The 25,389-nt window shown below is 43.8% G+C and overlaps 1 protein-coding gene across 4 annotated transcripts in view; it reads right to left on the minus strand.

Moving 5' to 3' along the window:
- Window positions 1–25,389, minus strand: part of neb (nebulin) — a 59,754-nt gene that overhangs the window by 24,299 nt on the left and 10,066 nt on the right. For 2 of the 4 annotated variants that reach the window (XM_072397484.1, XM_072397487.1), the window contains 89 exons: window positions 25,089–25,193; window positions 24,882–24,989; window positions 24,682–24,795; window positions 24,402–24,599; window positions 24,193–24,300; window positions 23,990–24,088; window positions 23,775–23,879; window positions 23,450–23,557; window positions 23,045–23,356; window positions 22,738–22,944; window positions 22,530–22,634; window positions 22,326–22,433; window positions 21,932–22,243; window positions 21,645–21,851; window positions 21,442–21,546; window positions 21,237–21,344; window positions 20,818–21,129; window positions 20,442–20,648; window positions 20,243–20,347; window positions 20,009–20,116; window positions 19,605–19,916; window positions 19,312–19,518; window positions 19,113–19,217; window positions 18,909–19,016; window positions 18,493–18,804; window positions 18,194–18,400; window positions 18,009–18,113; window positions 17,770–17,877; window positions 17,216–17,527; window positions 16,921–17,124; window positions 16,206–16,310; window positions 16,009–16,116; window positions 15,569–15,880; window positions 15,274–15,477; window positions 15,013–15,117; window positions 14,699–14,806; window positions 14,293–14,604; window positions 13,998–14,201; window positions 13,763–13,867; window positions 13,554–13,661; window positions 13,046–13,357; window positions 12,736–12,939; window positions 12,527–12,631; window positions 12,163–12,270; window positions 11,745–12,056; window positions 11,463–11,666; window positions 11,263–11,367; window positions 11,074–11,181; window positions 10,685–10,996; window positions 10,394–10,597; window positions 10,198–10,302; window positions 9,949–10,056; window positions 9,491–9,802; window positions 8,653–8,856; window positions 8,445–8,549; window positions 8,175–8,282; window positions 7,786–8,097; window positions 7,587–7,691; window positions 7,409–7,507; window positions 7,173–7,274; window positions 6,955–7,062; window positions 6,547–6,858; window positions 6,347–6,451; window positions 6,128–6,232; window positions 5,922–6,026; window positions 5,715–5,822; window positions 5,481–5,591; window positions 4,931–5,128; window positions 4,531–4,635; window positions 4,335–4,439; window positions 4,148–4,252; window positions 3,935–4,042; window positions 3,693–3,806; window positions 3,367–3,564; window positions 3,140–3,244; window positions 2,905–3,009; window positions 2,721–2,828; window positions 2,461–2,568; window positions 2,255–2,362; window positions 2,053–2,157; window positions 1,839–1,943; window positions 1,656–1,754; window positions 1,465–1,569; window positions 1,270–1,374; window positions 1,074–1,178; window positions 863–967; window positions 471–575; window positions 277–381; window positions 92–196 (listed from right to left, as the gene is read on the minus strand). In XM_072397484.1, coding sequence (XP_072253585.1) covers window positions 92–196; window positions 277–381; window positions 471–575; window positions 863–967; window positions 1,074–1,178; window positions 1,270–1,374; window positions 1,465–1,569; window positions 1,656–1,754; window positions 1,839–1,943; window positions 2,053–2,157; window positions 2,255–2,362; window positions 2,461–2,568; window positions 2,721–2,828; window positions 2,905–3,009; window positions 3,140–3,244; window positions 3,367–3,564; window positions 3,693–3,806; window positions 3,935–4,042; window positions 4,148–4,252; window positions 4,335–4,439; window positions 4,531–4,635; window positions 4,931–5,128; window positions 5,481–5,591; window positions 5,715–5,822; window positions 5,922–6,026; window positions 6,128–6,232; window positions 6,347–6,451; window positions 6,547–6,858; window positions 6,955–7,062; window positions 7,173–7,274; window positions 7,409–7,507; window positions 7,587–7,691; window positions 7,786–8,097; window positions 8,175–8,282; window positions 8,445–8,549; window positions 8,653–8,856; window positions 9,491–9,802; window positions 9,949–10,056; window positions 10,198–10,302; window positions 10,394–10,597; window positions 10,685–10,996; window positions 11,074–11,181; window positions 11,263–11,367; window positions 11,463–11,666; window positions 11,745–12,056; window positions 12,163–12,270; window positions 12,527–12,631; window positions 12,736–12,939; window positions 13,046–13,357; window positions 13,554–13,661; window positions 13,763–13,867; window positions 13,998–14,201; window positions 14,293–14,604; window positions 14,699–14,806; window positions 15,013–15,117; window positions 15,274–15,477; window positions 15,569–15,880; window positions 16,009–16,116; window positions 16,206–16,310; window positions 16,921–17,124; window positions 17,216–17,527; window positions 17,770–17,877; window positions 18,009–18,113; window positions 18,194–18,400; window positions 18,493–18,804; window positions 18,909–19,016; window positions 19,113–19,217; window positions 19,312–19,518; window positions 19,605–19,916; window positions 20,009–20,116; window positions 20,243–20,347; window positions 20,442–20,648; window positions 20,818–21,129; window positions 21,237–21,344; window positions 21,442–21,546; window positions 21,645–21,851; window positions 21,932–22,243; window positions 22,326–22,433; window positions 22,530–22,634; window positions 22,738–22,944; window positions 23,045–23,356; window positions 23,450–23,557; window positions 23,775–23,879; window positions 23,990–24,088; window positions 24,193–24,300; window positions 24,402–24,599; window positions 24,682–24,795; window positions 24,882–24,989; window positions 25,089–25,193 — 13,791 coding nt within the window. The remainder of the gene's footprint in view (window positions 1–91; window positions 197–276; window positions 382–470; window positions 576–862; window positions 968–1,073; window positions 1,179–1,269; window positions 1,375–1,464; window positions 1,570–1,655; window positions 1,755–1,838; window positions 1,944–2,052; window positions 2,158–2,254; window positions 2,363–2,460; window positions 2,569–2,720; window positions 2,829–2,904; window positions 3,010–3,139; window positions 3,245–3,366; window positions 3,565–3,692; window positions 3,807–3,934; window positions 4,043–4,147; window positions 4,253–4,334; window positions 4,440–4,530; window positions 4,636–4,930; window positions 5,129–5,480; window positions 5,592–5,714; window positions 5,823–5,921; window positions 6,027–6,127; window positions 6,233–6,346; window positions 6,452–6,546; window positions 6,859–6,954; window positions 7,063–7,172; window positions 7,275–7,408; window positions 7,508–7,586; window positions 7,692–7,785; window positions 8,098–8,174; window positions 8,283–8,444; window positions 8,550–8,652; window positions 8,857–9,490; window positions 9,803–9,948; window positions 10,057–10,197; window positions 10,303–10,393; window positions 10,598–10,684; window positions 10,997–11,073; window positions 11,182–11,262; window positions 11,368–11,462; window positions 11,667–11,744; window positions 12,057–12,162; window positions 12,271–12,526; window positions 12,632–12,735; window positions 12,940–13,045; window positions 13,358–13,553; window positions 13,662–13,762; window positions 13,868–13,997; window positions 14,202–14,292; window positions 14,605–14,698; window positions 14,807–15,012; window positions 15,118–15,273; window positions 15,478–15,568; window positions 15,881–16,008; window positions 16,117–16,205; window positions 16,311–16,920; window positions 17,125–17,215; window positions 17,528–17,769; window positions 17,878–18,008; window positions 18,114–18,193; window positions 18,401–18,492; window positions 18,805–18,908; window positions 19,017–19,112; window positions 19,218–19,311; window positions 19,519–19,604; window positions 19,917–20,008; window positions 20,117–20,242; window positions 20,348–20,441; window positions 20,649–20,817; window positions 21,130–21,236; window positions 21,345–21,441; window positions 21,547–21,644; window positions 21,852–21,931; window positions 22,244–22,325; window positions 22,434–22,529; window positions 22,635–22,737; window positions 22,945–23,044; window positions 23,357–23,449; window positions 23,558–23,774; window positions 23,880–23,989; window positions 24,089–24,192; window positions 24,301–24,401; window positions 24,600–24,681; window positions 24,796–24,881; window positions 24,990–25,088; window positions 25,194–25,389) is intronic. The other 2 variants (XM_072397485.1, XM_072397486.1) reach the window with 2 other exon arrangements.

Raw genomic sequence — 25,389 nt, forward strand, 5'->3', positions numbered from 1 at the left:
ATCAAGTTAACATCGGGTACCATAAAACACTAGCTTGTTAAGCAATTTGAGTCCCAGGCAGTGTAATCGGTGAACTGAACGGATAAATCACCTCACTGTACAGCGTCTTGTTCTTCTCCGCCCGCACCAACTCGGGGGTGTCCCACACATAGCATCCAATACCCCTCAGCCATTCCAGATCCTCCTTGTACTTGATCTGAAAAGAGACGCAAAGACAGGTTTAACTCTCTATTTAAGATTTAACTCAAATATCTACCTTCTGTGAGGAGTACTCACGTTGCTGACGTTTTCGTTCACTATTTTGCTGAAGAAGAACTCGGGGCGGTCCGGGATGGACTTCCACGTACCCAGACTGTTGATATACTTCTCTCTGTACTTCACCTGTGGTTAGAGATGGATGGAGAAATAGCACAAATGAAACGTGGCGACATTCACAGCCAATAGCGAACCAGCTACTTTCAGTCGCTGACCTCGCTGATGTCATCGGTGACTTTGCGGTGGCAGATGATGTCCAGGGCATCCTTGTCTGTGTGATAGTGGCCCTTGGAGAGCTCAAAGGTTTCCTTGTAACGCAGCTGAAGACACAAAGAACAACAAGTGTGAAATGCTAATCAAATCAAAAGAAGTATAGTGCTACTTACTGACAGGTAAAGGTAAAATCTAGTTTTTTATCATACGGTTAGAAGTTCAAATTCAACCAACAACAACATTTTTGGGACAAAGATTCACTATTAATTGCTGGAATTACTGATAAGTAGCTATTTTTCTCAACTAACACTCTGAAAACTGTCCCACACTGAACCTCACACAAATGCATAGGCCTAATAGGCCTAATCATAAATTATTCAGTGAGCATACTCACATCGCTGGACTGCAGATAGGCTTTCTTTGAACGGACCAGGAGAGGTGTATCAGCAATGGCAGTGTACCTGTGCTTCATCTTCTCATACTGCTCTTTATATTTGTTCTGAGGGAAGAAAAAAACACTCAACACATCAGAAGTTTAATCAAAGAGAGTTAGGTTTTGTAATGTTCATAACTGAGCTTAAAATAACCAGAAATGGAAGACTCACGTCACTGTAGACGATTTTCATCTTTCTGGCGTGGTGGATATTTGGAGTTTCATTTTCTGCGGTATAATGAGGTCTCTCTCTAGCAGCCAGATCTGTGTACAGGTACTGTAGGAAAAAACACACTGTTTACAACACTGAGAGAGATGCACACTGTGCATTTAATGCATCCAGTGAGTAGTGCCGTGTTTCAACTCGCCTTGTTAGTCAGCTGCTGGGCCCACTTGACTCTCTGAATGTCCAAAGAATCTACAGTGGAGGTAACCTTAGCCATGTCCTCCTTGCTCTGAGCTTTGTAGATCATCTGAAAAAGAGATTAGCAGAGAAAGATCAATCTAGATCTGTTGCATTTTTCTGAAAAACCCGAAACCCTGGTGTGATAAAGTGTGCTCACGTTGCTCATGTGTGTCTTCAGATCTGTCACACGCTGGTACTCCGGAGTATCCAGAACCACTGTGTAATTACTCAGGTTCTTCTTTGCATCCACTGGATAGTTTGTCTGCAAAAGTGAAAGACAGTGAAGCCACTGGAGGAAGTAGAACGTGCACATAAAAAGGGGCGTGCCATCCAAAAGGAAACACATACCCTCAGTTTGGTGATATTGCGGACGTGGATCATCTCTGGGGTGTCGTACAAGAAGCAGCCGACGCCTCTCAGCCACATCAGATCCTCTTTGTATCTCAGCTAAAAACACAAAATGATCTCAGTAAACATTTTTAACCAAAAACCGAGCTTCGGTGGGAAAACCTGTGCATGTTTTCACCATACCTCGCTGGTGATCTCGTTGACATGGCGACAGTGCATGAGCTGGGGCGTTATGGGCATGTTGATCAGCTGGCCCCTGTTGTTGTAGTATTTCTCTCTGTAGCACAGCTGGGACACGAAGGGAAGACGAGCGTGGCATGAAACGCACATACTTTCATTTCCACCAAGACAAATGAACTGTGTGAGTGTCAGAAAATGTGTGTAAAGTGTTACGTACATCGCTGAGGTTCACTTGGTTCATCTTGACTTGTTTGATATCAGGAGTGTCATAAGTAGTGTGGATCTTGTCCTTCTGCTTGTGGTATGTCTCCCGATAGAGACGCTGGGGAGGCAAAGAGGCCGGACACGAGGTTGTCACAACACGATTATCGAAGGCATTATGCTTCTGGTTGCATGAGGAGGGCAGTGCTTTGTCTTACGTCATTGCTGATGTTGTGAGCCTTCCTTGCATTCACAAAGTTGACACCCTCTGGATGAAGCGTGTAAGCCCTAGCCTTCGTCATCTCGTAGGCCTCCTTGTACTTCACCTGCACAGACGGGTGCAAAAGTGCTACTCAGTTACATCCCAACACCAGTAAGTGCAACAAAAGCTTAAGTTCTGTTGAGAATTTGGTGAAAAACCTACATTGCTGCTGACAACGCTGTTCTTCTTGGCCTGCTTGATGAGAGGGGTATCGCTGGACAGGGAGTAACCAGTGGGCATGAAGCTCTTGTTGGCCTCCTTGTACCAGTTCTGAGAGAAGAATACACAAAGCAGGGTGAGGAGGAGAACTGCTGCAACGATAGGGTGCCTCTTCCTTTCAGAACTTGTGAAACTACTTAAAATGTTGATACTGTGCTGCAGATGGTATTCAAAGCAAATACACTGAACATTAAGCAACTCACATCACTCTGGATGTAGTTGGCCAGTCGGGCTCTCTCTGTTTCAATGGTAACAGCCGGGGAGCTGTTGGTTCCCTTGACATTCGTGTTGTAATCATAGCGGTAGTGAAGCTGGAAAAAGAAGATTTGTGAGTGAACAAAGCTGGTTGTGTAGACAAATGTAGACAAACTAAATAAAAGCGCTCACATCGCTCAGGTTCTCGGCGTTCTGCTTGGCCGTCTCATACACCGGAGTGTCCGTCACCACAGAATACTCCTTGAACGACTCAATACCCTTGGCTCTGTACTTGTTCTGGAATAAGGCAGATAGTCAGCATTACTTATTGAACAATCCTGTAGAATAAAGGGACATTAAATGGAGTAGCGCATGAAACTGATATATCCAAGATAAGGAACGAATGTACTGTGTCAGATGGGCTTACCTCACTCTGAAGGTTACCGGCATGCTTGACACGGAGAATCTCTGGAGTGTCCCAGGCATAACATCCAATACCCCTAAGCCAGTTCAGATCATCCTTGTAGAAGATCTTTAGGAGAAGTTACACAAGTTAATTGATTTTTGATGGATTCATCTTTACATCTTAATAGTACAGGCATTGGTTTCTTAGAAAGTGTGAGATCTGGCGCCAGCTGCCAGGCAGTTACTCACGTCACTGAGCTGCTCGTTGACTTTGCGTGCTTGGACATACACCTGCATGTCAGGCATGCAGATCCACTGATGCAGATACTTGCGGTAGTTGATCCCACTGACGGTGGACTGGGTGTTGCGATTAGACAGGATCTCCAGCATGTCAGGGGGAATGTGGTTCTTGGCCTTGTTCTTCTCATAGTCCTCCTTGTACAGACGCTACAAAGACGAACCACAGATGGTTCAATCGGTTCAATCTTCGTGTATTTGTGACAAACATACATAGCTGGATGCCAGTTAATTACAATAAAACTAATATAGCAAGATGAGAACGGGTGAACGCTTACATCCAGCACCAGCTTTCCGACTTTGACGCAACGAGCGGTGGCGGGATCGTCTTCGAGTGACTTGGGCAGACTGTAAAGCGATTTGAACTTCTCGTAATCCTCCTTGTACTTCACCTAAAGGGGCAAGTGGATTCAAAGAGTGTCTTAAAGGTCACGAGTCAAAGTCATATTTGAAGATAATCCAAACATAGAGCTAACAACAACAAAAAAATTAAGTGAAAAGAACCAAAAGCTGCACTTACATTGCTGAGAACGACCTTTTGTTGTTTGGCATGCTGCAAGGCATTAGAGTCATGTGGAATCTGATAGCCCTTTGCTTTTATCTTATCCCAGGCAGCTGTGTAGTTTTTCTGTTGACATAGAAAGGACAGTATTCAACATGTTGCTGCTACAAAAAGCAACAGACGTCTTACATCTCAATAAATACGTAAAGAGAGAGATTTATGTTCACTCACGTTGCTGAAGAAGAGTTTGAAGTTGTGGCATCTGGCATAGTCATGGGTGTCGAGGACAGTGGTGTACAGGTGCTTCTCCTTGTGATACGCCTCCCTGTAGTTGAGCTGTTGATAATAGTTGTTTAATTAATGCTCCCAGTATCTTTTTGTTTTATTGAATCAAACGGAAATGATGCAGCTCACTTACCTCACTGGCCCAGGTGTGACCCAGGACAGCAGTCACATACTCTGGAGTGTCTGTCACGATGGAGTAGTTGTTGAACTCTTTCTTGGCATCTTCTCTGTATTTGAGCTGCGTAGGAATACAAAGCAGAAGCAGTCACAGAGTGAATCTAATCATTTCCTAAAGTAACATTTAAGCGATCTTCTGTGTTGTTACTCACCTCACTTTGCATATCGTAGGACTTCTTGGCTCGGATAATCTCTGGCGTGTCCCAGACGTAGCAACCGATACCCTTCATCCAGTTCAGGTCATCTTTGTAGTACACCTTTCAAACAATAACAGTAAGAAGTATATGTTGATTAACAGAGAGAACATCTAGCTTACTATCATTACCATCTTTATATTATCACTGTTGGTGTGCAGGTACAATAAATCAGTTCTGTGTCATATACACAGTAACTAAATACGTTCATCATACAAAATATACAAATATATCTGTATTGAGTACCCTGCCAGTACTTCTAATTTCCAAAAAGTTAATTTGGAATCATTTTGAACTGTCATTTGCCACAACAACGAAGCACACGCAGGCAGAATATGCGCAGAGAAGAGTGACCTACATCACTGAGAATCTCATTGGTTTTGCGGGCACGAATGGCGTCCTCCTGGTCTGGATGGCAAGTCCACTGGTGCAGGTAGGTGCGGTAGAGGACATCGCTCAACATGTCCTGGCACCTCTTAGCCACCGTGTTGGCGATGATGTCGGGTGGCAGGTGGATCTTGGTCTTGGCTTGATGGTAGTCCTTGTGGTAGAGCCTCTGTAAAGGCAAGCATCATTTGGATAAGAGCTAATTAAATCCTGGTCTGAGAACCTAAATCCAAATTTATTGCTATCTTGGCAAAAGTTGTAAGTACATTTAAATCTGAATTCATTCATTAGCAGAAACACCATCTTCTATATTCCAATACTCAGCCACTGATCTTTGCTTTGAAGCCAACTCTGGTGATTATCTATTCATCACATTATCATTCTCCTACTTCCAGACTTAAAAAAGTTTCCCTTTTGTTTACTGGTCACTTTGTGGTATACATTCAATGTCTTATTGGTAATCAGTAAAAGCCTTCACCCTTTGTGTGCAAAGATGAATTATCAGGCTTTGAATATCTTACCAGCCCCTTGTTCTTCTCCTGTCCTCCACAGCGCATCACCTCAGGGAAATCAACCAGGGTTCCAGCCATGTAATGACCCTTTGCCTTCTCATGGATCTCCTTGTACTTGGCCTAACATCCAAAATAGCAAGAATTTAATTTAGTTTACATGCAATCAGAGGAAAAGATGTGATCCAACATGTTTTTGCCTTGTCATTGGAACGTATGCAGCGGAGAAAAAGAGTAGACACTCACATCACTAGCAATCACCCTGCCGCGCTTTCCGCTGACCAGTGGGATGTATTCATGGTCCAGCTTGTAGCCTGTGGCCTTAGACTCGTCCCAGTGCAATTTGTAGTGTTTCTGAATTCATAAAAAGCAGCCACAAAAGGTTTTTATGACATGGGATGTACAATACACACATATAAATAAAGAAAGAAAGGAGTTCAGCAGCTATTTTACCTCACTGATGTTCTTAGACACCTCTCTGCTATGAGCCAGTTGAGGAGTATCTTCTGAACCGATGTAATGACCCTTTTCTGCATTGAAAGACTCTTTGTATTTCAGCTACAGTAGGAAGGAGAAAAAAAACACATCGTCAATATGATTAATGCTTTTGACTTTTTCTTCTTTTTAAAATTCGGCCTGTTACGTGTTGGATTACTTACATCGCTGAGGTTGGCAGCGTTTACTTTTGCCAAGACGATCTCAGGACGGTCCACAACCAGGGTGAATTTTCCGAATGCTTCCTTGGCGCCCTTCGTGTAAAGCCTCTGCAAACAAAAGCAAAGCATCAGGGTAAGAGCCGATGTGTTGACACGGCCAACAGGTGACAGAATAAAAAAAGCAGAGAAATCCAAAGATAGAATATGAAACAAAAAGTGTACCTCATTGAGAATTTCCTGGGCTTTCCTGACTTTGACGTGCTCAACAGAGTCAGCTGCCACCCAGCCACAGCCGCGGATCCATTCCAGATCAGCCTTGTACATGACCTGCAGACGAGCAGTAGTAGGGTGTTAGGAAGTGAAGGCGTAAGTTCCTGACATTTTATTAAAAGAACCTAAAAAGTGCATGTTTGTTGGCTCACATCGCTCTGCAACTCATAGGCTTTGCGAGCCTGGATGACATCGTTCTGGTCTGGCATGCAAGTCCAGTTGTGCAGGCGAGTTCTGTAGTGGTCATCATTCACTTGAATCTGGCATTTCTTGGCCAGTTCAAACTGCAACATGTCCACTGGCAGGTGGAACTTGGTCTTGGACATGTTGAAGTCCTTTTTGTACAGGGCATCACTGGCGATCCTGGCTGAGTTCAGAGCCAGCATCATCAGAGGGTCGTCCTGGACGCAGCGAGCTCCGATGTGGTGACCAACCTGCTTGCGGTATCCATCTAGATACTTATGCTACAAGACAGACAAAAATCATTGTCTCCATGTCTTTTATCAAAAATTACAATAATCGCTTCTCTTATTATGAAATAAAAAGATGCAGCTACTTACTTTACTTTGCACTTGAGTTGTGCGGATGCACTGTTTGATTGGCACAGCATCTCCAGGCATGAAGTATCCTGTGGCCTTCACCTTGTCCCAGGCTGACGTGTACAGTTTCTGCAAGAGACAGAAATAATTACGATACATTTCTGGTTAACACCGGTTCAGGGCGAGGTGTCATTGGCTTAAATATGCATCAAATACCTCCAGTAAGGAACTGGTCTTACCGGGTGAACGTTTTTAGCCACCTCTCTGGCTGTGGCAAGAGTTGGAGTGTCCGTCAGTGAGTATTTGGTCTTGTCCTGGTGCCAAGCCTCACGGTATTTGGCCTAAACAGATAGAGAAATTAAAAATTCAGTTACTAAAATCTACCAAGAAAACATTTCTACCGAGCACATATATCCTGTAAAGAAAGAACTTCACATATTTCAACAGCTTCTTCATTGCACACAGTCACTCTCACCTCATTCAGGACATCAGCAGCATTCTTGGCAAGGATCATGTCGATTCTGTCTGTAGGAACTGTGAATTTCTGTTCATCCAACTTGACACGATAGCCTCTCTGTGAGATAAATAAAATACAGATTACTGAAAATACCCACAAAGAGGGTTTGATGTTTGTGTGTCAGTGTCAGACTTACTTCAGCGAGGACCTTCTGTGCGTGCTTCACCTTCACGACATCCACACACTCGTGTGGCACCCATCCACAGCCACGTAACCACTCCAAGTCCGCTTTGTACACAGCCTGGAGGAAAAGAGGAGGTAACTTATATTCTTGCCCTGAGACAGAAACCTGTTGGTCATTTTCATGCTGCCCATGCACACCATCGGGAACGTACGTCACTCTGCAGGTCATAAGCCTTCCTGGCCTGGACCACGTCATTGGAGTCTGGGAGACAAGTCCAGTTGTGCAGGTGAGTTCTGTAGTTGAAATCGTTCACTTGAATCTGGCATTTCTTGGCCAGCTCAAGGTTCAGCATGTCCACCGGCAGGTGGAACTTGGTCTTGGACTTGTTGAAGTCCTTCTTGTACAGGGCATCACTGGCGATCTTGGCTGAGTTCACAGCCAGCACCATCAGAGGGTCGTCCTGCACGCAGCGGGCGCCGATGTGGTGACCAACCTGCTTGCGGTACCCTGTCTTGTACTTGTACTGATAGGGGAGAAACAAAAGGTCAATGGAATGCTCCAAAAGTAGATTAAAGATTGATTTGCAGATTTTTTTCTTACATCGCTAACGATATCTCTGGAAGCTCTAGCTTTCAGAACGGAGATAGCGTCCTCTTTGATGTGGTAGCCTTTGGCCTTCTGGTCATCCCATGCCTTTGTGTACAGTTTCTGCTCAGAACAACAACAAAAAGAAAAAGAATTTAAAAAAGACATGTAGATAAATGAGATATCTATCATCTACATTTACAAGATCGATTTCAAGTCAACATGCATTTCAGTATAAACAGAACCGGTACAATTTTATTAAAGTCAGTAATAATACAGACTTACGTTGCTGATACCGATGGCGTTTGCTTTGGCCAGTTCAAAGTTGGGGGCATTATGTGGTATGTGAATGGTGAGCTTCTCTTTATCCCAGAGTTCCCTATATTTTTTCTGTTAGAAAGAAACAAATAATACAAAGGTCTTTCATTTGATGCCCTCATTTGCACGGATATTATACGTTTAATGTGCATTTAGGTAAAACTTTACCACTCACATCACTGATGTTGTCGGCATTTTGCTTGGACAAGACAATAGCCGGGAGGTCGACAACACTGGTGAACTTTACAGTGCTTGCAGGCTGACGGTAGAGCCTCTCGTTGATAATTTTCTGAGCATTTCTGGCTTTGACGACATCCACACAGTCCTGGGGTGACCAGCCGCATCCTCTCAGCCACTCCAGATCAGCTCTGTAAACGGCCTGAATAACAAGAACAAGTTGTGACCACACTGAAAAGGATTTCTGTTGGAGGATGTCTCAAAATGTTAAAAGCAGGGCTGTCATAATAAATGCGTTAATCGCGATGTGATTAATTAAAAAATTTAACGCATTATTTTTTTGGTTAATGGTTAATTGCCTTAGCAATTGGCTTAATAAATAGGAGAAAAGTCACTAAGAGTTCAGAGTTCTGAATCTGATGTGTCTAATGACTGTTTTTCATTCATTTAAGTGTCATTCGGCCCTGTTCTGTTTGTCGTTTGTTGTCTGCTACCTCTTCAGTTTTAAGGCCACATTGTTGTGGCATTTTCTGTGCTGTGTTTTTTAAATAGACATTAAAGTGGGTCCACAATGCACTTTTTTTTTATTTGAAAGAAGAAATAAAAGATAGAAGACATTTTTTCTTTTCTTTTATTCTAACTTTAATTTTTTAACATAGAGATTAATCGCGGGTTAACTATGGAAACAATGCGATTAATCGCGATTAAAAATAGTTTGACAGCCCTAGTTAAAAGTAAACTTTTCATTCTATTAAATTGTTTTCACAAAGCTTTAAGAGGAAAATGTTGGGACTTGTCTGTACATGTTAGAAGGAACAATCTGAACATGTACTTACGTCACTCTGTAAGTCGTACACCTTTCTAGCCTGAACCACGTCACTGGAGTCTGGGAGACAAGTCCAGTTGTGCAGATGAGTTCTGTAGTTGAAGTCATTCACTTGCTGCTGGCATTTCTTGGCCAATTCGATGGTCAGCATGTCCACTGGGAGGTGATACTTGGTCTTGGTCTTGTTGAAGTCCTTCTTATAGATATTGTCGCTGGAGATCTTGGCTGCGTGAGCGGCTAGCATAATCAGTGGGTCATCTTTAACGCTGAGGGCACCGATATGATGGCCGCACTGCTTGCGGAAACCAGTCTTGTACTTGTACTGAAATTTTGAAACATTTCCATTAGTTTTACATTAAACTTTACTTTGTAGATAATTCTTCATATTTGCAGTGAAAAATTAAAAAAAAAGCTTGTAAAATGAAGCGAAAGCAGCATGAAAACGCCCAGGAGTGGATAAAAACTTACATCACTGATGATGTCACGCGATGCCCTGGCTGCTTTAACAGAAATTGCATCTTTGGGAAGGTAGTAGCCCTTGTTGATGGTGTCCATAAAGCCTTCACGATAATATTTCTGAGGAAGAAGGAACGCTGCTGTTAGGATGGCATGAACAGTGTGTGCTGCAGACCACAACAAAAACCCATTACAGAGTGGAGACGATGATCTTTAATGTACTCAGTGGTTAGAAAGCTGTATGAAAAGATGCCGCATTACCAGACTGGTGTTGAGCTTATTCTGCTTGGCCAGGATGATCTCTGGAGTGTCCGGCAAGACGTGGATGTTGGTCTTATCGTTTTCCCAGGCAGCAATGTATGCTTTCTGTAAACAGCAGATTAATTGTAATAAAACAAGCCTTTTAAGCTATGCTGTGTGGTGTGAAACATTTTTTACTTGGATGAACTTTCTGTACCTTGTTCATAACCTGAGCGTTAGCCTGAGCCAGAGCATATGGAATGTCAACCGTCTGGGCTTTGAACTTGAAGTTGCTGGGATGCTGGCGGTACTTCCTTTCGCTGAGAATGTCTGCTGATTTCTTGGCTGTCTCCACACCAACTGAACCGATTGGCACCCATCCTGTTCCCTTGACCCATTCCATGTCAGCCTTGTACACGGCCTGGAAGCAGGGGGACAAAGGTCTCAGTTACCAACAAAACAAAAACCAGTGTTGAGCAAAAATGGAACAAAGCTTCTTTGTACGTACATCACTCTGCAGGTCATAAGCCTTCCTGGCCTGGACCACATCATTGGAGTCTGGGAGACAAGTCCAGTTGTGCAGATGAGTTCTGTAGTTGAAATCGTTCACTTGTTTCTGGCATTTCTTGGCCAGCTCAAGGTTCAGCATGTCCACCGGCAGGTGGAACTTGGTCTTGGACTTGTTGAAGTCCTTCTTGTACAGGGCATCACTGGCGATCTTGGCTGAGTTCAGAGCCAGCACCATCAGAGGGTCGTCCTGCACGCAGCGGGCGCCGATGTGGTGACCAACCTGCTTGCGGTATCCTGTCTTGTACTTGTTCTGTGAAGACACGGGAAAAATCAAGCTCCGGAAAACCGAATAAACACGAGCAAAGCAGTCTTTTATTCGCTACATACATCACTGATGATTTCTCTTCCGTGTTTGGCAGCTTTAATAGAGACAGCATCAGCCTTTATGTCATAGCCCTTTTTGAACATCTCGTCAACAGCTTCCCTGTAATGTTTCTGAAAATCAAACAGAGATAAATTATTATCAATCAAACATGCATGTGAAATTTAGATGAAGTCGAGACAGAGCAGACATACCCTGCTGATGTTGAAAGCATTTGCTTTGGCAAGCACCAGTTCAGGAAGGTCATTATTCACATGGATCTTAACTTTATCAGCCTCCCATGAAGCAATGTAATTTTTCTGTGGAGAGAAATGGAAACAGGATTAAAAAAAACACCAGGAAGATAATGACCAAATAACCAAAACAGCTAACTGAGGAATGTGGACTTGGATACCTTATTCATGATATCATTATTTGTTTTAGCTAACATCATGGACATGGCAGTCATGTCAGTTTTATATTTCAGTGTGTCTGGCTTCTGCTTGTAGAGGTGGTTGCTGAGAATCTTTCCAGCATGCTTGGCCTTCAGCACATCCAGTGAACCGATGGGGACCCATCCTACGCCAACGACCTCATCCATGTCAGCTTTGTACACAGCCTTGGAGAGAAAGCACAAACATGTCAAAAGACGAAAAAACACAGTCACATGGCAGTGAACGTGTCAAAGAGGGCTCACATCACTCTGCAGGTCATAAGCCTTCCTGGCCTGGACCACATCATTGGAGTCTGGGAGACAAGTCCAGTTGTGCAGATGAGTTCTGTAGTTGAAATCGTTCACTTGTTTCTGGCATTTCTTGGCCAGCTCAAGGTTCAGCATGTCCACCGGCAGGTTGAACTTGGTCTTGGACTTGTTGAAGTCCTTCTTGTACAGGGCATCACTGGCGATCTTGGCTGAGTTCAGAGCCAGCACCATCAGAGGGTCGTCCTGCACGCAGCGGGCGCCGATGTGGTGACCAACCTGCTTGCGGTATCCTGTCTTGTACTTGTACTGATAAAATCAGAAGCAAATGATTCATATGAGAACAGAAAAGTCTCACATTACATCAAAGTATCATTCATATGAAGAGACATGGGGTGCAGTATGAGTAACTCACATCACTGATGATCTCCCTGCCTGCCTTGGCAGCCTTGACAGAGATTGCATCTTTAGGCAAGAAGTAGCCCTTGCTGATGGTTTCCTCAAAACCTTGTTTGTATAGTTTCTGCAAAGCAAGACACAAATCAACACTTTCATCATTTAATTCTATTTGTTTGCATCTAATTTAAAGCTTCTACAGTTTGCAGAGAGGCGATTATCAAAGGACTATCTACCACGAGCCAGTGCAACCTGAATAAATAACCAAAAGTGCCAACAAGGGATTTCCAAACACTGAAATACTGAGACAGCTACATCTAAGACCACACGTCATGTAAGGCAGGGCTGAGCCTTAGCTCGTCTGCAAAAGGAATTACTCTAACCTTGCTCATGTTGATAGCATTTTGCTGAGCGAGGATGATCTCGGGTGTGTCAGGTTTGATGTGCAGCTTGGTCTTTTCCTTCTCCCATGCCTCAGTGTAGCGGCGCTGCAACAAACAACACAAAAACCACACTGTTAATTCAAGCTTTTGACCGAAGAGATAGCAACCAAGAAAACAGTCTGGCAAGTCAAGGAAATGACCGATCAGACCTTGTTCATAGTCAAGGCATTGTTCTTTGCCAGCACAATGTTCATGGCCTCTGAGGTGCTGGTGAATGGAACAGTGCTGGGGGCCTGGCGATACCCCCTTTCACTCAGGATCTGTCCAGCCTTCTTGGCCTTCTCCACATCAATTGAGCCAATCGGAACCCAGCCAATACCCTGGAGCCACTTCAGGTCAGCTTTGTACACAGCCTGTGAAGCACAGTAACACAGATTTTAATTTCTGACATACTTTGCAGCATGAGCATTGCCATGCTGGCAAGGGATGGTCAAAAACAAATATGACAGTGCCACTCACATCGCTCTGTATGTCATAGGCGCGCCTGGCCTGGACCACGTCAGTGGAGTCGGGCAGACAAGTCCAGTTGTGCAGACGAGTGATGTAGTTGGCGTGGTTGACCTGAATCTGGTTCTTCTTGGCCAGTTCAAAGGCCAGCATGTCCACCGGCAGGTGGAACTTGGTCTTGGACTTGTTGAAGTCCTTCTTGTACAGAGCATCACTGGCGATCTTGGCTGAGTTCAGAGCCAGCACGAGCAGAGGGTCGTCCTGCACGCAGCGGGCGCCGATGTGGTGACCAACCTGCTTGCGGTACCCTGTCTTGTACTTGTACTGGATGCAGAATCGAAATAATTGTGAGTTAACAGTTTACCAAAGACTTTATGGTGGATTTAACCAAAATAATGACTCTCCTACATTTATCCCCAAAGGAGAATGCTAATGCTAAATCTAAAACCCCTCGCTAGCACACTGTAAAATCTATAACAAATAAGCATCTCTTTTCAGTTAAATAGACTCGAACACTTACATCACTGGCAATGTCCCTGGATGCCCTGGCTGCCAGGATAGATACGGCATCATTGCGCAGATCGTAGCCCTTCTTCTTGGCATCGTCATATGCCTGTTTGTACTTTTTCTGTGAACAAACGCAGAGAGAGTGTGCGTTTTTTACATGTGAAAGAAACGGATGCAATTGTTCAGAGCAACAGTGTTTGTTTTTGTGCTCTTGGTACATACCAAACTGTAGTTGACATTGTTTGCTTTGGCTAGAAGGATATCCATAGCGTCTGGCATGACGTGGATCTTTGTCTTGTCTTTCTCCCAGACTTCAGTGTATGCTTTCTGCAGTCACAGAAACCGACATGATTAGACTTTGCCAACCTGGAAACTTTACATTTTATAGTAAAAGTCTATTTAGATGAAAAACCATGCATAGCCAGTTGAACAGACTGCATTTACAATGGCTTCATACCTTGTTCATAACCTGAGCATTGGCGTGAGCCAGCACCATGGGCATGTCCTCTGTCGTGACTTTGAAGTTGAAGTTGCTTGGGGGCTGACGATACTTCCTTTCACTCAGGGCGTCGCCGGCTTTCTTCGCCTTCTCAACATCCAGTGACCCTATCGGTACCCATCCAACACCCTGCAGCATCTTGAAGTCCTCCTTGTACACAGCCTGGATAATACACAGGTTTTATCATTATGAAATGCTGTCCAAGAAGGTTGAAAACTGCTTCCACAGAATGAGGGAAAGCGTTCACACTCACATCGCTCTGTATGTCATACGCTCGCCTGGCCTGGACCACGTCATTGGAGTCGGGCAGACAAGTCCAGTTGTGCAGACGAGTGATGTAGTTGGCGTGGTTGACCTGAATCTGGTTCTTCTTGGCCAGTTCAAAGGCCAGCATGTCCACCGGCAGGTGGAACTTGGTCTTGGACTTGTTGAAGTCCTTCTTGTACAGAGCATCACTGGCGATCCTGGCTGAGTTCAGAGCCAGCATCATCAGAGGGTCGTCCTGGATGCAGCGGGCGCCGATGTGGTGACCAACCTGCTTGCGGTATCCTGTCTTGTACTTGTACTGAGAAAAAGCAAAAGAAATAGCATTTATTAAGCTTCCTGATAACCTGTATGATGATAAGTTTTAGTTACTGTTTATAACTGATCGAGCTTACATCACTGGCAATGTCCCTGGATGCCCTGGCTGCCAGGATAGATACGGCATCATTGCGCAGATCGTAGCCCTTCTTCTTGGCATCGTCATATGCCTGTTTGTACTTTTTCTGTAAATGATCACAAGCATCACATAGATGTTTATCAACCTATTTTCAAATCAATTTCACATGAAACAAAGGTCAGCTGTTAATCAAGACGGGGAGCATAACACATTAAATCTAGCAATATGAAAAAAGAAGAAAAAAGGCAATGATATGATTTTCAACCTGTTTCAGTTGCTTGAATGTTGTGAATGCTGGAATTTGTTACTCACCAAGCTGTAGTTGACGCTGTTCGCCTTGGCAAGAAGGACATCCATTGCATCGGGCATAACGTGGATCTTTGTCTTGTCTTTCTCCCAGTTTTCCAAATATGCTTTCTGCAGATGTTGGAAAACATGACAGTGAGTTCACAATCCCTGAGATTTAGCGCTTATACGACATGGCAAAAACCTCCTTATATGTGTGTAATTCAGCAGAATAATTTAGCATAAAAAGTATACCTAATAGTACTTGGAGGATTCATGAATTCATACCTTGTTCATGACCTGAGCATTGGCCTTAGCCAGCACCATGGGCATGTCCTCTGTCGTGACTTTGAAGTTGAAGTTGCTTGGGGGCTGACGATACTTTGCTTCACTCAGGGCATCGCCGGCTTTCTTCGCCTTCTCAACATCCAGTGACCCTATCGGTACCCATCCAACACCCTGCAGCATCTTGAAGTCCTCCTTGTACACAGCCTGGATAATACACAGGTTTTATCATTATGAAATGCTGTCCAAAAAGGTTGAAAACTGCTTCCACAGAATGAGGGAAAGCGTTCACACTCACATCGCTCTGTATGTCATAGGCGCGCCTGGCCTGGACCACGTCATTGGAGTCGGGCAGACAAGTCCAGTTGTGCAGACGAGTGATGTAGTTGGCGTGGTTGACCTGAATCTGGTTCTTCTTGGCCAGTTCAAAGGCCAGCATGTCCACCGGCAGGTGGAACTTGGTCTTGGACTTGTTGAAGTCCTTCTTGTACAGAGCATCACTGGCGATCCTGGCTGAGTTCAGAGCCAGCATCATCAGAGGGTCGTCCTGGATGCAGCGGGCGCCGATGTGGTGACCAACCTGCTTGCGGTACCCTGTCTTGTACTTGTACTGCAAATGGAGAACAAAACAATATGAGAAAAGATCATTGGTACAGTGAAGCAATGGCATTAGCAACAATCTGTGATAGAAATGTGTGACATATCTTAAGCACAAAGAAAGAAAGCAAAATTATTTACGTCGCTGGCAATATCCCTGTTGGCCTTTGCTGCAAGGATGGAAATGGCATCTTGTCGTAGGTCATATCCCTTCTTCTTGGCTTCTTCGTATGCATGTTTATACGTTTTCTGCAAAGAAAGAACACAAAACATCTCGGTGCATCTTGCTTCAAACGTATCATGGCAGCTACTTGTTGACTATGTTCAGAAAGACTCACCTCACTGTAGATGACCTTGTTTGCTTTGGCCAGAAGGATGTTCATGGCATCCGGCATAACATGGATGGTGGTCTTGTCCGCCTCCCAAGCTTGAGTGTAAGCAGACTGTAACACAAAAAAGAACCTTTAGAACTTTCATCGGAAGAAAATTCACAATGAAATTTACATTAAACTTGGAAAAAATAGCTCTGCTGGCTGGATTAAATCAGACAGCTTAATGTGACTGTTCATAAGAAGGCAAGTCAAACTGAGATGGTTGTTTTATTAAAAACTGCACTGCATTAAGAACCCAACACAGCAGGATCCTCAGATGTCCCCTTTTTCAGAAAATGTATAAAACAAGTTTGTTTATCATCATCATTTTTTATTTGTGCCGACCGATGAACTTTTCTCTCAATGTGCAAGAGACAATGCAAAGATTTAGGAACATATCAGTGAAAAAAACAACAACTATTCGACAGCTGTAATTTCACTTTTCAGTGAATGAGAGAAACATTCTTTTAACTTCATAAAATGTGCAGAATTTGGTGATATTCTGGGCATAATTCTATAATCACACTTAGCTGTAAAACAAAGCCAGATCTGATTCGATCAAAGGATCAACTTGTGTTTGTGTTAAAGTAATGTATGGAACAAATATACAATAATAAATATATAAATATATGCAGTTATATGACCCGCCTGCCTGCTGAATAAGGGTTTGATTATATCGTACCTTGTTCATGACCTGAGCATTGGCCTTAGCCAGCACCATGGGCATGTCCTCTGTCGTGACTTTGAAGTTGAAGTTGCTTGGGGGCTGACGATACTTTGCTTCACTCAGGGCGTCGCCGGCTTTCTTCGCCTTCTCAACATCCAGTGACCCTATCGGTACCCATCCAACACCCTGCAGCATCTTGAAGTCCTCCTTGTACACAGCCTGGATAATACACAGTTTTTATCATTATGAAATGCTGTCCAAGAAGGCTGAAAACTGCTTCCACAGAATGAGGGAAAGCGTTCACACTCACATCGCTCTGTATGTCATAGGCGCGCCTGGCCTGGACCACGTCATTGGAGTCGGGCAGACAAGTCCAGTTGTGCAGACGAGTGATGTAGTTGGCGTGGTTGACCTGAATCTGGTTCTTCTTGGCCAGTTCAAAGGCCAGCATGTCCACCGGCAGGTGGAACTTGGTCTTGGACTTGTTGAAGTCCTTCTTGTACAGAGCATCACTGGCGATCCTGGCTGAGTTCAGAGCCAGCATGAGCAGAGGGTCGTCCTGGATGCTGCGAGCGCCGATGTGGTGACCAACCTGCTTGCGGTACCCTGTCTTGTACTTGTACTGGATGCAGAATTGAAATAATTGTGAGTTAACAGTTTACCAAAGACTTTATGGTGGATTAAAACAAAATATCCCTACGGGATGCGTCACATTTATCCACAAAGGAGAATGCTAATGCTAAATCTAAAACTCCTCGCTAGCACACTGTAAAATCAAATAAGCATCTATATATCTAAATAAGCATTTATTCTGTTTGATAAAAGAAATGTTGTGCTGTGCAAAAAATACACAGAGACACTTACATCGCTAGCAATAATATGGGAGGTTTTGGCAGCTTGGATTGGAATGGCATCGCCACGAAGATGATGGCCCTTCTTCTTGGCCAGCTCATTATCCAATTTGTATAGATTCTGAGGAGATAAGTAATGTACAGCTTGAATTAATTAATTTCTTATTTGTCAGAATCCATAAGTGTTGCTCATACATTTAATGCAAATCATGACATGTCTGAAAAAAGTCAAATGAAGGTAATACACGGTACCTCGCTGTAGTTTTTCTTGTTATCTCTGGCCAGAGCAATGCCCATTGCATCTGGCATGATGTGGACCGTAGTCTTGTCTTTTTCCCAGGCTTTGGTGTAGGATTGCTGTGAACCAAAATGTACTTTCTGGTTGGATTTTACACAGAAAATATTAAAAAACATGAATGCTGAGTCCTGTGCAATACCTTATCCATAATGTGGTTGTTGGCAGTGGCCAGAATCAGGTCCATAGACTGCATGTCTTTGGTGAATTTGAAGGTGCTGGGAAGTTGTCTGTAGTCTTTTTCATTTAAAGCTTTTCCAGCTGCTTTTGCAAGCTCAACATCCACCGAACCAATAGGAACCCATCCCATTCCTTTTACGAAGGAGTCATACTCCTTCTTATACTGGTTCTAATGTCAACATCAAGAGAAGAATTATTTATTTACCGGTTACATCGGACACGACACAGTAAAACATGACCAAAACAATACTAAATACATACGTCACTGGCGATGAACTGCATGTTACGAGCCAGAGTCAGGTTCATGGCATCGGGCAGCACAGTGTAGTGGGGGATAATCTTCTTGTATCCGGCCATCGTCTGAGCAGCAGAGGCCTTCTTGGCCTGCACCAAACTCATCATGTCCACTGGAGAGTGATACTTCAGCTTGGACTTGTGGTAGTCCTTCTTGTAGTTCTTATCACTCTGCAATCTGGCCACTTCCATGTAGTGAACCAGCAGAGGATCATCCTTGATGCTGCGGAAGCCGACATGGTGGCCTCTGGCCTTCTCATAGGCCAACTTGTACTTGTACTGGGACGTCAAACACAATTTTTGATTAATCATCCACAAAGACTGTTCTGAGATATACATAAATGTGTATTTTAAGATGATAAAGGAGGTCTCTGGGAACTTACATTACTGGCAATAGTGGTACAAGCCTTGGCAGCCACAATGGGAATGGCGTCTGCTTTGAGGTGGTAGCCCTTATTGGCCATCTCCACCACACCTGCTTTGTAGAGTTTCTGCAACAAACCCATTAAATCTAGTTAAATAAAACTGTTGACACAAACTGATCAGAATAAACATGCAGTGTAATCAGTTTCATGGATTCCTCTTACATTACTCATATTGAGGGCATTGGCCTTGGCCAGGACAATCTCGGGAGCATCTGGCATCACATGCACTGTCCCTTTGTCTTTTTCCCACGCTGAAGTGTATGCTTTCTGTGAAGAAAGACGTCAGAAAAGCCAATGAATCACGACAGCTACGAGCGGTTTTGTAACTTTGCACTTCAGAGCACAGTTAAGCAGACGGCACCTTGTTCATGATCTTGTTGTTGGCTGTGGCCAGGGTCAAGTCCATGGAGTCCATCAGTTTGCTAAAGGCGAACTTTGATGGATGGGTGCGGTACTTGCTCTCACTCTGAATTTGACTGCCAACTTTAGCGGTCTCAACTGCAATCGAACCGATCGGGACCCATCCCATACCCCTGATATAGTTATTCCATTCAGACTTGTAGTTCCACTGAAAAGAAACGTAAGACCTCGTGAATAAAAGGGTAACGTCATAATTAAACAGCACGACACGGCTGCTCTCTTAATTAAACTTACGTCACTCGACTGGAAGTTCATGGTGCGTGCGAGCTGTAGGTTCAAGGCATCGGGGAGAAGAGCGTTCGTGTGCTGGATCTGTCTGTATCCGGCCATCGTCTGAGCAGCAGAGGCCTTCTTGGCCTGGACCACACTCATCATGTCCACTGGAGTGTGATACTTCAGCTTGGCCTTGTGGTAGTCCTTCTTGTAGTTCTTATCACTCTGCAATCTGGCCACTTCCATGTAGTGAACCAGCAGAGGATCATCCTTGATGCTGCGGAAGCCGACATGGTGGCCTCTGGCCTTCTCATAGGCCAGCTTGTACTTGTACTGTCATAACAGAGGAATAAGTGATCATCACATGTAACTGATTGCAGGATATAACTTCTTGATTTGGCACAAGGAATTTATTACCAACTTACATTACTGGCAATAGTGGTACAAGCCTTGGCAGCCACAATGGGAATGGCGTCTGCTTTGAGGTGGTAGCCCTTATTGGCCATCTCCACCACGCCTGCTTTGTAGAGTTTCTGCAACAAACATTACATGTTATTTTATTCCCCAGCAGGTGTAAGACACCTCACTACACACAGAGCAGTGACACGGGCATAGTAATCTGTATCAGTTTGATGTTGTAATGCAATTGAATGACTTACGTTACTCATGTTTAGAGAGTTAGCCTTGGCCAGCTGAATCTCAGGAGAATCTGGCATGATATGGACGGTCAATTTGTCCTTCTCCCAAGCTGAAGTGTAGGCTTGCTGTAAATTAAAAAAAAATCAGTGTAAACAAATCCATCATCACACTGAGAAGCCAGTTAGGTTTCTTTATGGCTTACGTTTGAATATGCTGTACCTTGTTCATGATCTTGTTGTTGGCAGTAGCCAGAGTCAGGTCCATGGAGTCCATCAGTTTGCTAAACGCGAACTTTGATGGATGGGTGCGATACTTGCTCTCACTCTGAATGTCACTACCAAGTTTAGCTGTTTCAACTCCAATTGAACCAATAGGGACCCATCCCATACCCTTGACAAAGTTGTTCCATTCAGATTTGTAATTAACCTGAAAATCAAGGCAATAAAGTATGAGCACACATCAGTTTGGGAGTTCAAATGTATCACTGGATCACTGGAACTAGGAAGAATGCACAGTTTTAACGTTGTAGCATTTTTAACATGGTTTTGAGCCTAAAAACAAATAATCAATTCCTATAACAGACATTTGAACTCACATCACTTGACTGGAAATTCATGGTTCGATACAGCTGTAGATGCAGGTTGTCAGGAAGAAGCATGTAGCTGTGGGGGATCTTTTTGTAGCCGGTAAAAGTCTGAACAGCAGAGGCATGCTTGGCCTGGACCACACTCATCATGTCCACTGGAGTGTGATACTTCAGCTTGGCCTTGTGGTAGTCCTTCTTGTAGTTCTTCTCACTCTGCATCCTGGCCACTTCCATGTAGTGAACCAGCAGAGGATCATCCTTGATGCTGCGGAAGCCGACGTGGTGGCCTCTGGCCTTCTCATAGGCCTTCTTATACTGGACCTGAAATAAAAAGAGAAATGAGTTAGTGATGAGTAGGTGATACATGGCTAAATCAGTTAAATCATGTTCTATGTTAACTACATCAGTTATATGAATTTGTTGCATACATTGCTGGCAATATGTCTGCCGTGTTTCGCATGCAGAACAGAAATAGCATCAGGCTTCATGTCGTATCCCTTGGCAATATCTTCCAGCCACTTCTGCTTGTAGTGACTCTGCAAATAAAAAAAAAACATGGTGTTACCACACGTTTTGCTCAAATAGAATGAAATAAAATGAGTGGATGTTTAATTGAATATTCTGTGTTCTAACCTCACTCATGGTCTGAGCATTGAATTTAGCCTGGAGGAACTCTGGGCTGTCAGCTGGAAGATTATAGGTGTGCATGAATTTCTCACCAGAGGCTTTGTAAGCAGTCTTTAGGGGAGAAGGAGAAAGGTTTGGTTTGATATGTATGAATATTCTATCTATACAGAACAAATAACTCCATGTTCAAGAAGGAGAAGCCATTTTACTTGGTTCATCTGCTTGGAGTTGCTTAAAGCCAGGACCATGTTCATGTCGTCGGTCTTGCTGGTAAACGTCAAAGTACTGGGATGCTGGCGGTAGCCTTTCTCAGCTAACGCAGCCGTGGCGGTTTTGGCTTTCTCAACATCGACTGAACCAATGGGAACCCACCCGGTACCTTTGCAGTAGTTGTTGTAATCTGATTTGTAGACATTCTGTGGGTAAAGAGAAAAATAGCACACATATTAGCATAGCATATAGCGTAGTAACACACGGGGGAAAAGTAAAAACATACATCACTCTGAATGGTCATCATGCTGCGGCACAACTGCAGCTGCAAGTTGTCCGGAAGAAGGAAGAAGCTGTGTGGGATCTTCCTGTATCCAGTCATCGTCTGCACGGTAGATGCATGCTTGGCCTGGACCATACTCAGCATGTCCACTGGAGTGTGATACTTCAGCTTGGCCTTGTGGTAGTCCTTCTTGTAGTTCTTCTCGCTCTGCATCTTAGCCACTTGCATGTAGTGAACCAGGAGGGGATCGTCCTTGATGCTGCGGAAGCCAACATGGTGGCCTTTTGCCTTCTCATAAGCCAGTTTATACTTGTACTGCATAAAAGAAAGTGTATTATGAATAACAGTCCCTTGAGTACCCAAACTCTTTAACAACATTATCACAATCACAACTTACATTACTGGCAATGTCTCTTGAAGATCTTGCAGCAATAATAGGAATGGCATCTTCTTTCACATGATGTCCTTTGAGCAGATCTTGACGGTGAGCATAGGTGTAATAATTCTAGATGAAAATTCATTATAACAAAAGTTATTTTACAAATACAGAAACACTTTTATTGTCTGGAGGTTTTATACAAATGGAAATACTGAAACTGACCTGGCTGATGTTGACAGCATTGTATCTGGCTTGCATCAGTTCAGGGGCATCAGCAGGGAGATGGTAAGTGTGCATGAACTTCTCTCCGCTGGCTTTGTACTCTTTCTGCATTTTTACAATGAGGAGATAGATTTATGAGTTTTACTGACTGAATTGATGAGATCTTGGTCAGATAACATGAAGACATTCTCTGTTCCCGCCTCCTTACCTCGTTCATTATCTTGGCATTGGCCTTGGCCAGCTCCATGTTCATGGAGTCAGTGACACTGGTGAATTTGATTGTGGAAGGGGGCTGCCGATAACTTTTCTCATCAAGAGCTGCTCCTGCCTTCTTGGCTTTTTCCACATCCAGGGAACCAATTGGAACCCAGCCAATTCCCTTGACTGAAGTCTCATAATCCAGTTTATAATTGTGCTGGAAAACAAGCGACGACAAAGAATTGCGTGGATAATCAAAACAAGTATTTACCCACAATATGTCCCAAAAATCTCTAAAGGACACAATTTAAACCTACATCGCTGGCGTTGTAGTTCATGCTGCGAGCAAGCTGAAGACCCATAGCGTCGGGCAGAATGCAGTAATTATGGTGATGCTGCCTGTAGCCAGCGAAGGTCTGCACTTTTGTGGCATGTTTGGCATGAACCAAACTCATCATGTCCACTGGAGAGTGGAATTTCAGCTTGGCCTTGTGGTAGTCCTTCTTGTAGTTCTTGTCACTCTGCAATCTGGCCACTTGCATGTAGTGAACCAGCAGGGGATCGTCCTTGATGCTGCGGAAGCCAACGTGATGACCTTTAGCCTTCTCATAGGCCTTTTTGTACTGGACCTAAGAGTAAAAAGCACATACAGCACTCTAACTATTTAGCATTTAAAGAGCTTTAGAGTGCAGTGCATTTATAACTTCTCTCAGGAGACGTACATCACTGGCAGCATGTCTTGCGGCTTTAGCAACGACAACGGAGATAGCATCAGGCTTCATGTCATAACCCTTGGCAATGAGCTCCTGCCAGGCTTGCTTGTAGTAGTTCTGAAATCACAGTTCACAGATAAAAACAACAATAAATTATATGAAAATTTATTAGAGCACGACTCTATTCCATAACTATACACAAACGCTTTAGCTCCTAGGGTATGACTACAAAAAGGTACATACAGCTACTGCCCAAAAAGTGAGCTGCAAGAAAATTCTACCTTTATATAAGAAGAAATAAGCCCTGTCTGGTGTCTGTGTTTGTACGGATTACCTTGCTGATATTGTAGGCATTGCACTTGGCCTGGAGGAACTCAGGAACATCAGGAGGCAGAGAGTACTTTTGATGGACCTCCTCAAGACCTCTCTTGTAGAATAACTGTGACAAATGAAGCCCAAACGAGGAGAAATCACATCAAAGCAATCCTCTGAAAACAGCTCTTACAAAACGTACAACACAACTGAGCGGGAGAGCAACAGTGAACTCACGTCACTCCTCTGCAGCTGGTTGACTTTGGCCTGCAACATGACGGGGTGGTTATCGATAGATGTGAAGGGGATCGTGTCTGGGTGCTGTCTGTATTTTTTCTGAGGGAAAGAAGGAAAGGAAAGCATTACGGCCAAAGTAGCTTTCGTGCAGAACCTTTTTTAACGAGCACAGGGAGACCAGTGCGATTCCGCTGCACACATACCTCATTCAGAATCTCACCAGCTTTCTTAGCCTTCTCCACCTCTATGGAGCCGAAGGGGACCCATGGTGAACCTTTGGTGAAGTTGTTGTAGTCAGACTTGTACTCATTCTGAGAGGAAGACAAAAAAACAAGTGAATACACAATCAATATAAAAACCATGGAACAAGTTTCACCTGCTATAAGATCGTATAAAGTCTGTCTTTACTTACATCGCTCTGGATTATGTTGGCCTTCTTGGCCAGGTCCAGCAGCACACTGTCATAAGGGAGGAAGAAGTTTTTGCTGATGCTCCTGTATCCAGCCATACTGGCAATTCCCTGGGATTTCTTGGCCGATGTGACCGAAATCATATCCAGTGGTGTATGGTACTTGGTCTTTATCTTTTCATAGTCCTTCTTATATTCACGCTGTGGAGATATCAGTGGGATATTTGTTCAAGTGCCTGCTGTTTCAAATCAATGGAAAGTGACAGATCTTGAGCTCACTTACATCACTCTGGATTTTGGCCACATGAACGGAGTGTAAGATCTTTGGATCGTCATGAATGCTGAGGGCTCCAACCATCTGCCCCTTGTTCTTCTCAAACTCCTTTTTATACTTAACCTGCACGGAGGAAGAAAAGTGTTGGACTAGAATCAATAAGAGAAATGACAACTGCTCGGGGCTGGCTGATATTGTTGCATACTCACATCACTGGCAATGTTCGTGTGAGCACGAGCAGCAAGGATTGATATGGTATCGCCCTTGATTTCGAACTTCTTCGCTTTAGATTTCTCCCAATCATATTTATAACAGTTCTGCAAGGAGAAAGTTGAACCATTCATGTGATTGAAAATGTATAAAAACTGTTTTATAAAACTGACATTGAATAGTTTTTGGTGGAAATCCGGACTTACGTCACTCAGGTTAAAAGCGTTGACTCTGGACTGGATGAAGAAGGGATAGTCTGGGGGCAGATTACTCTTAAACTTCGTCTCTTCATACTTTGCCTTGTAGTTTAACTGCAAAAAAAGGATACATTTCAATTAATTATTCCAACGTTTTCTTTCCTTCTCCATCTTTTCAGGTAGAGTGCTGTTTGATTTCCTGTCATTGGAGGGCAGTAGTGCACCAGCAGGAAATACTGACCGATCCTTTCCCTGCCTGCACAGCTCCTCTCTGATCACAGGGTTTATTCTGGGCCAACTGAATGCTTGC

This window comes from Leuresthes tenuis, unplaced genomic scaffold, assembly GCF_036924035.1.
Source record: "Leuresthes tenuis unplaced genomic scaffold, fLeuTen1.0.hap1 SCAF_12, whole genome shotgun sequence".
Classification (NCBI taxonomy): domain Eukaryota; kingdom Metazoa; phylum Chordata; class Actinopteri; order Atheriniformes; family Atherinopsidae; genus Leuresthes; species Leuresthes tenuis.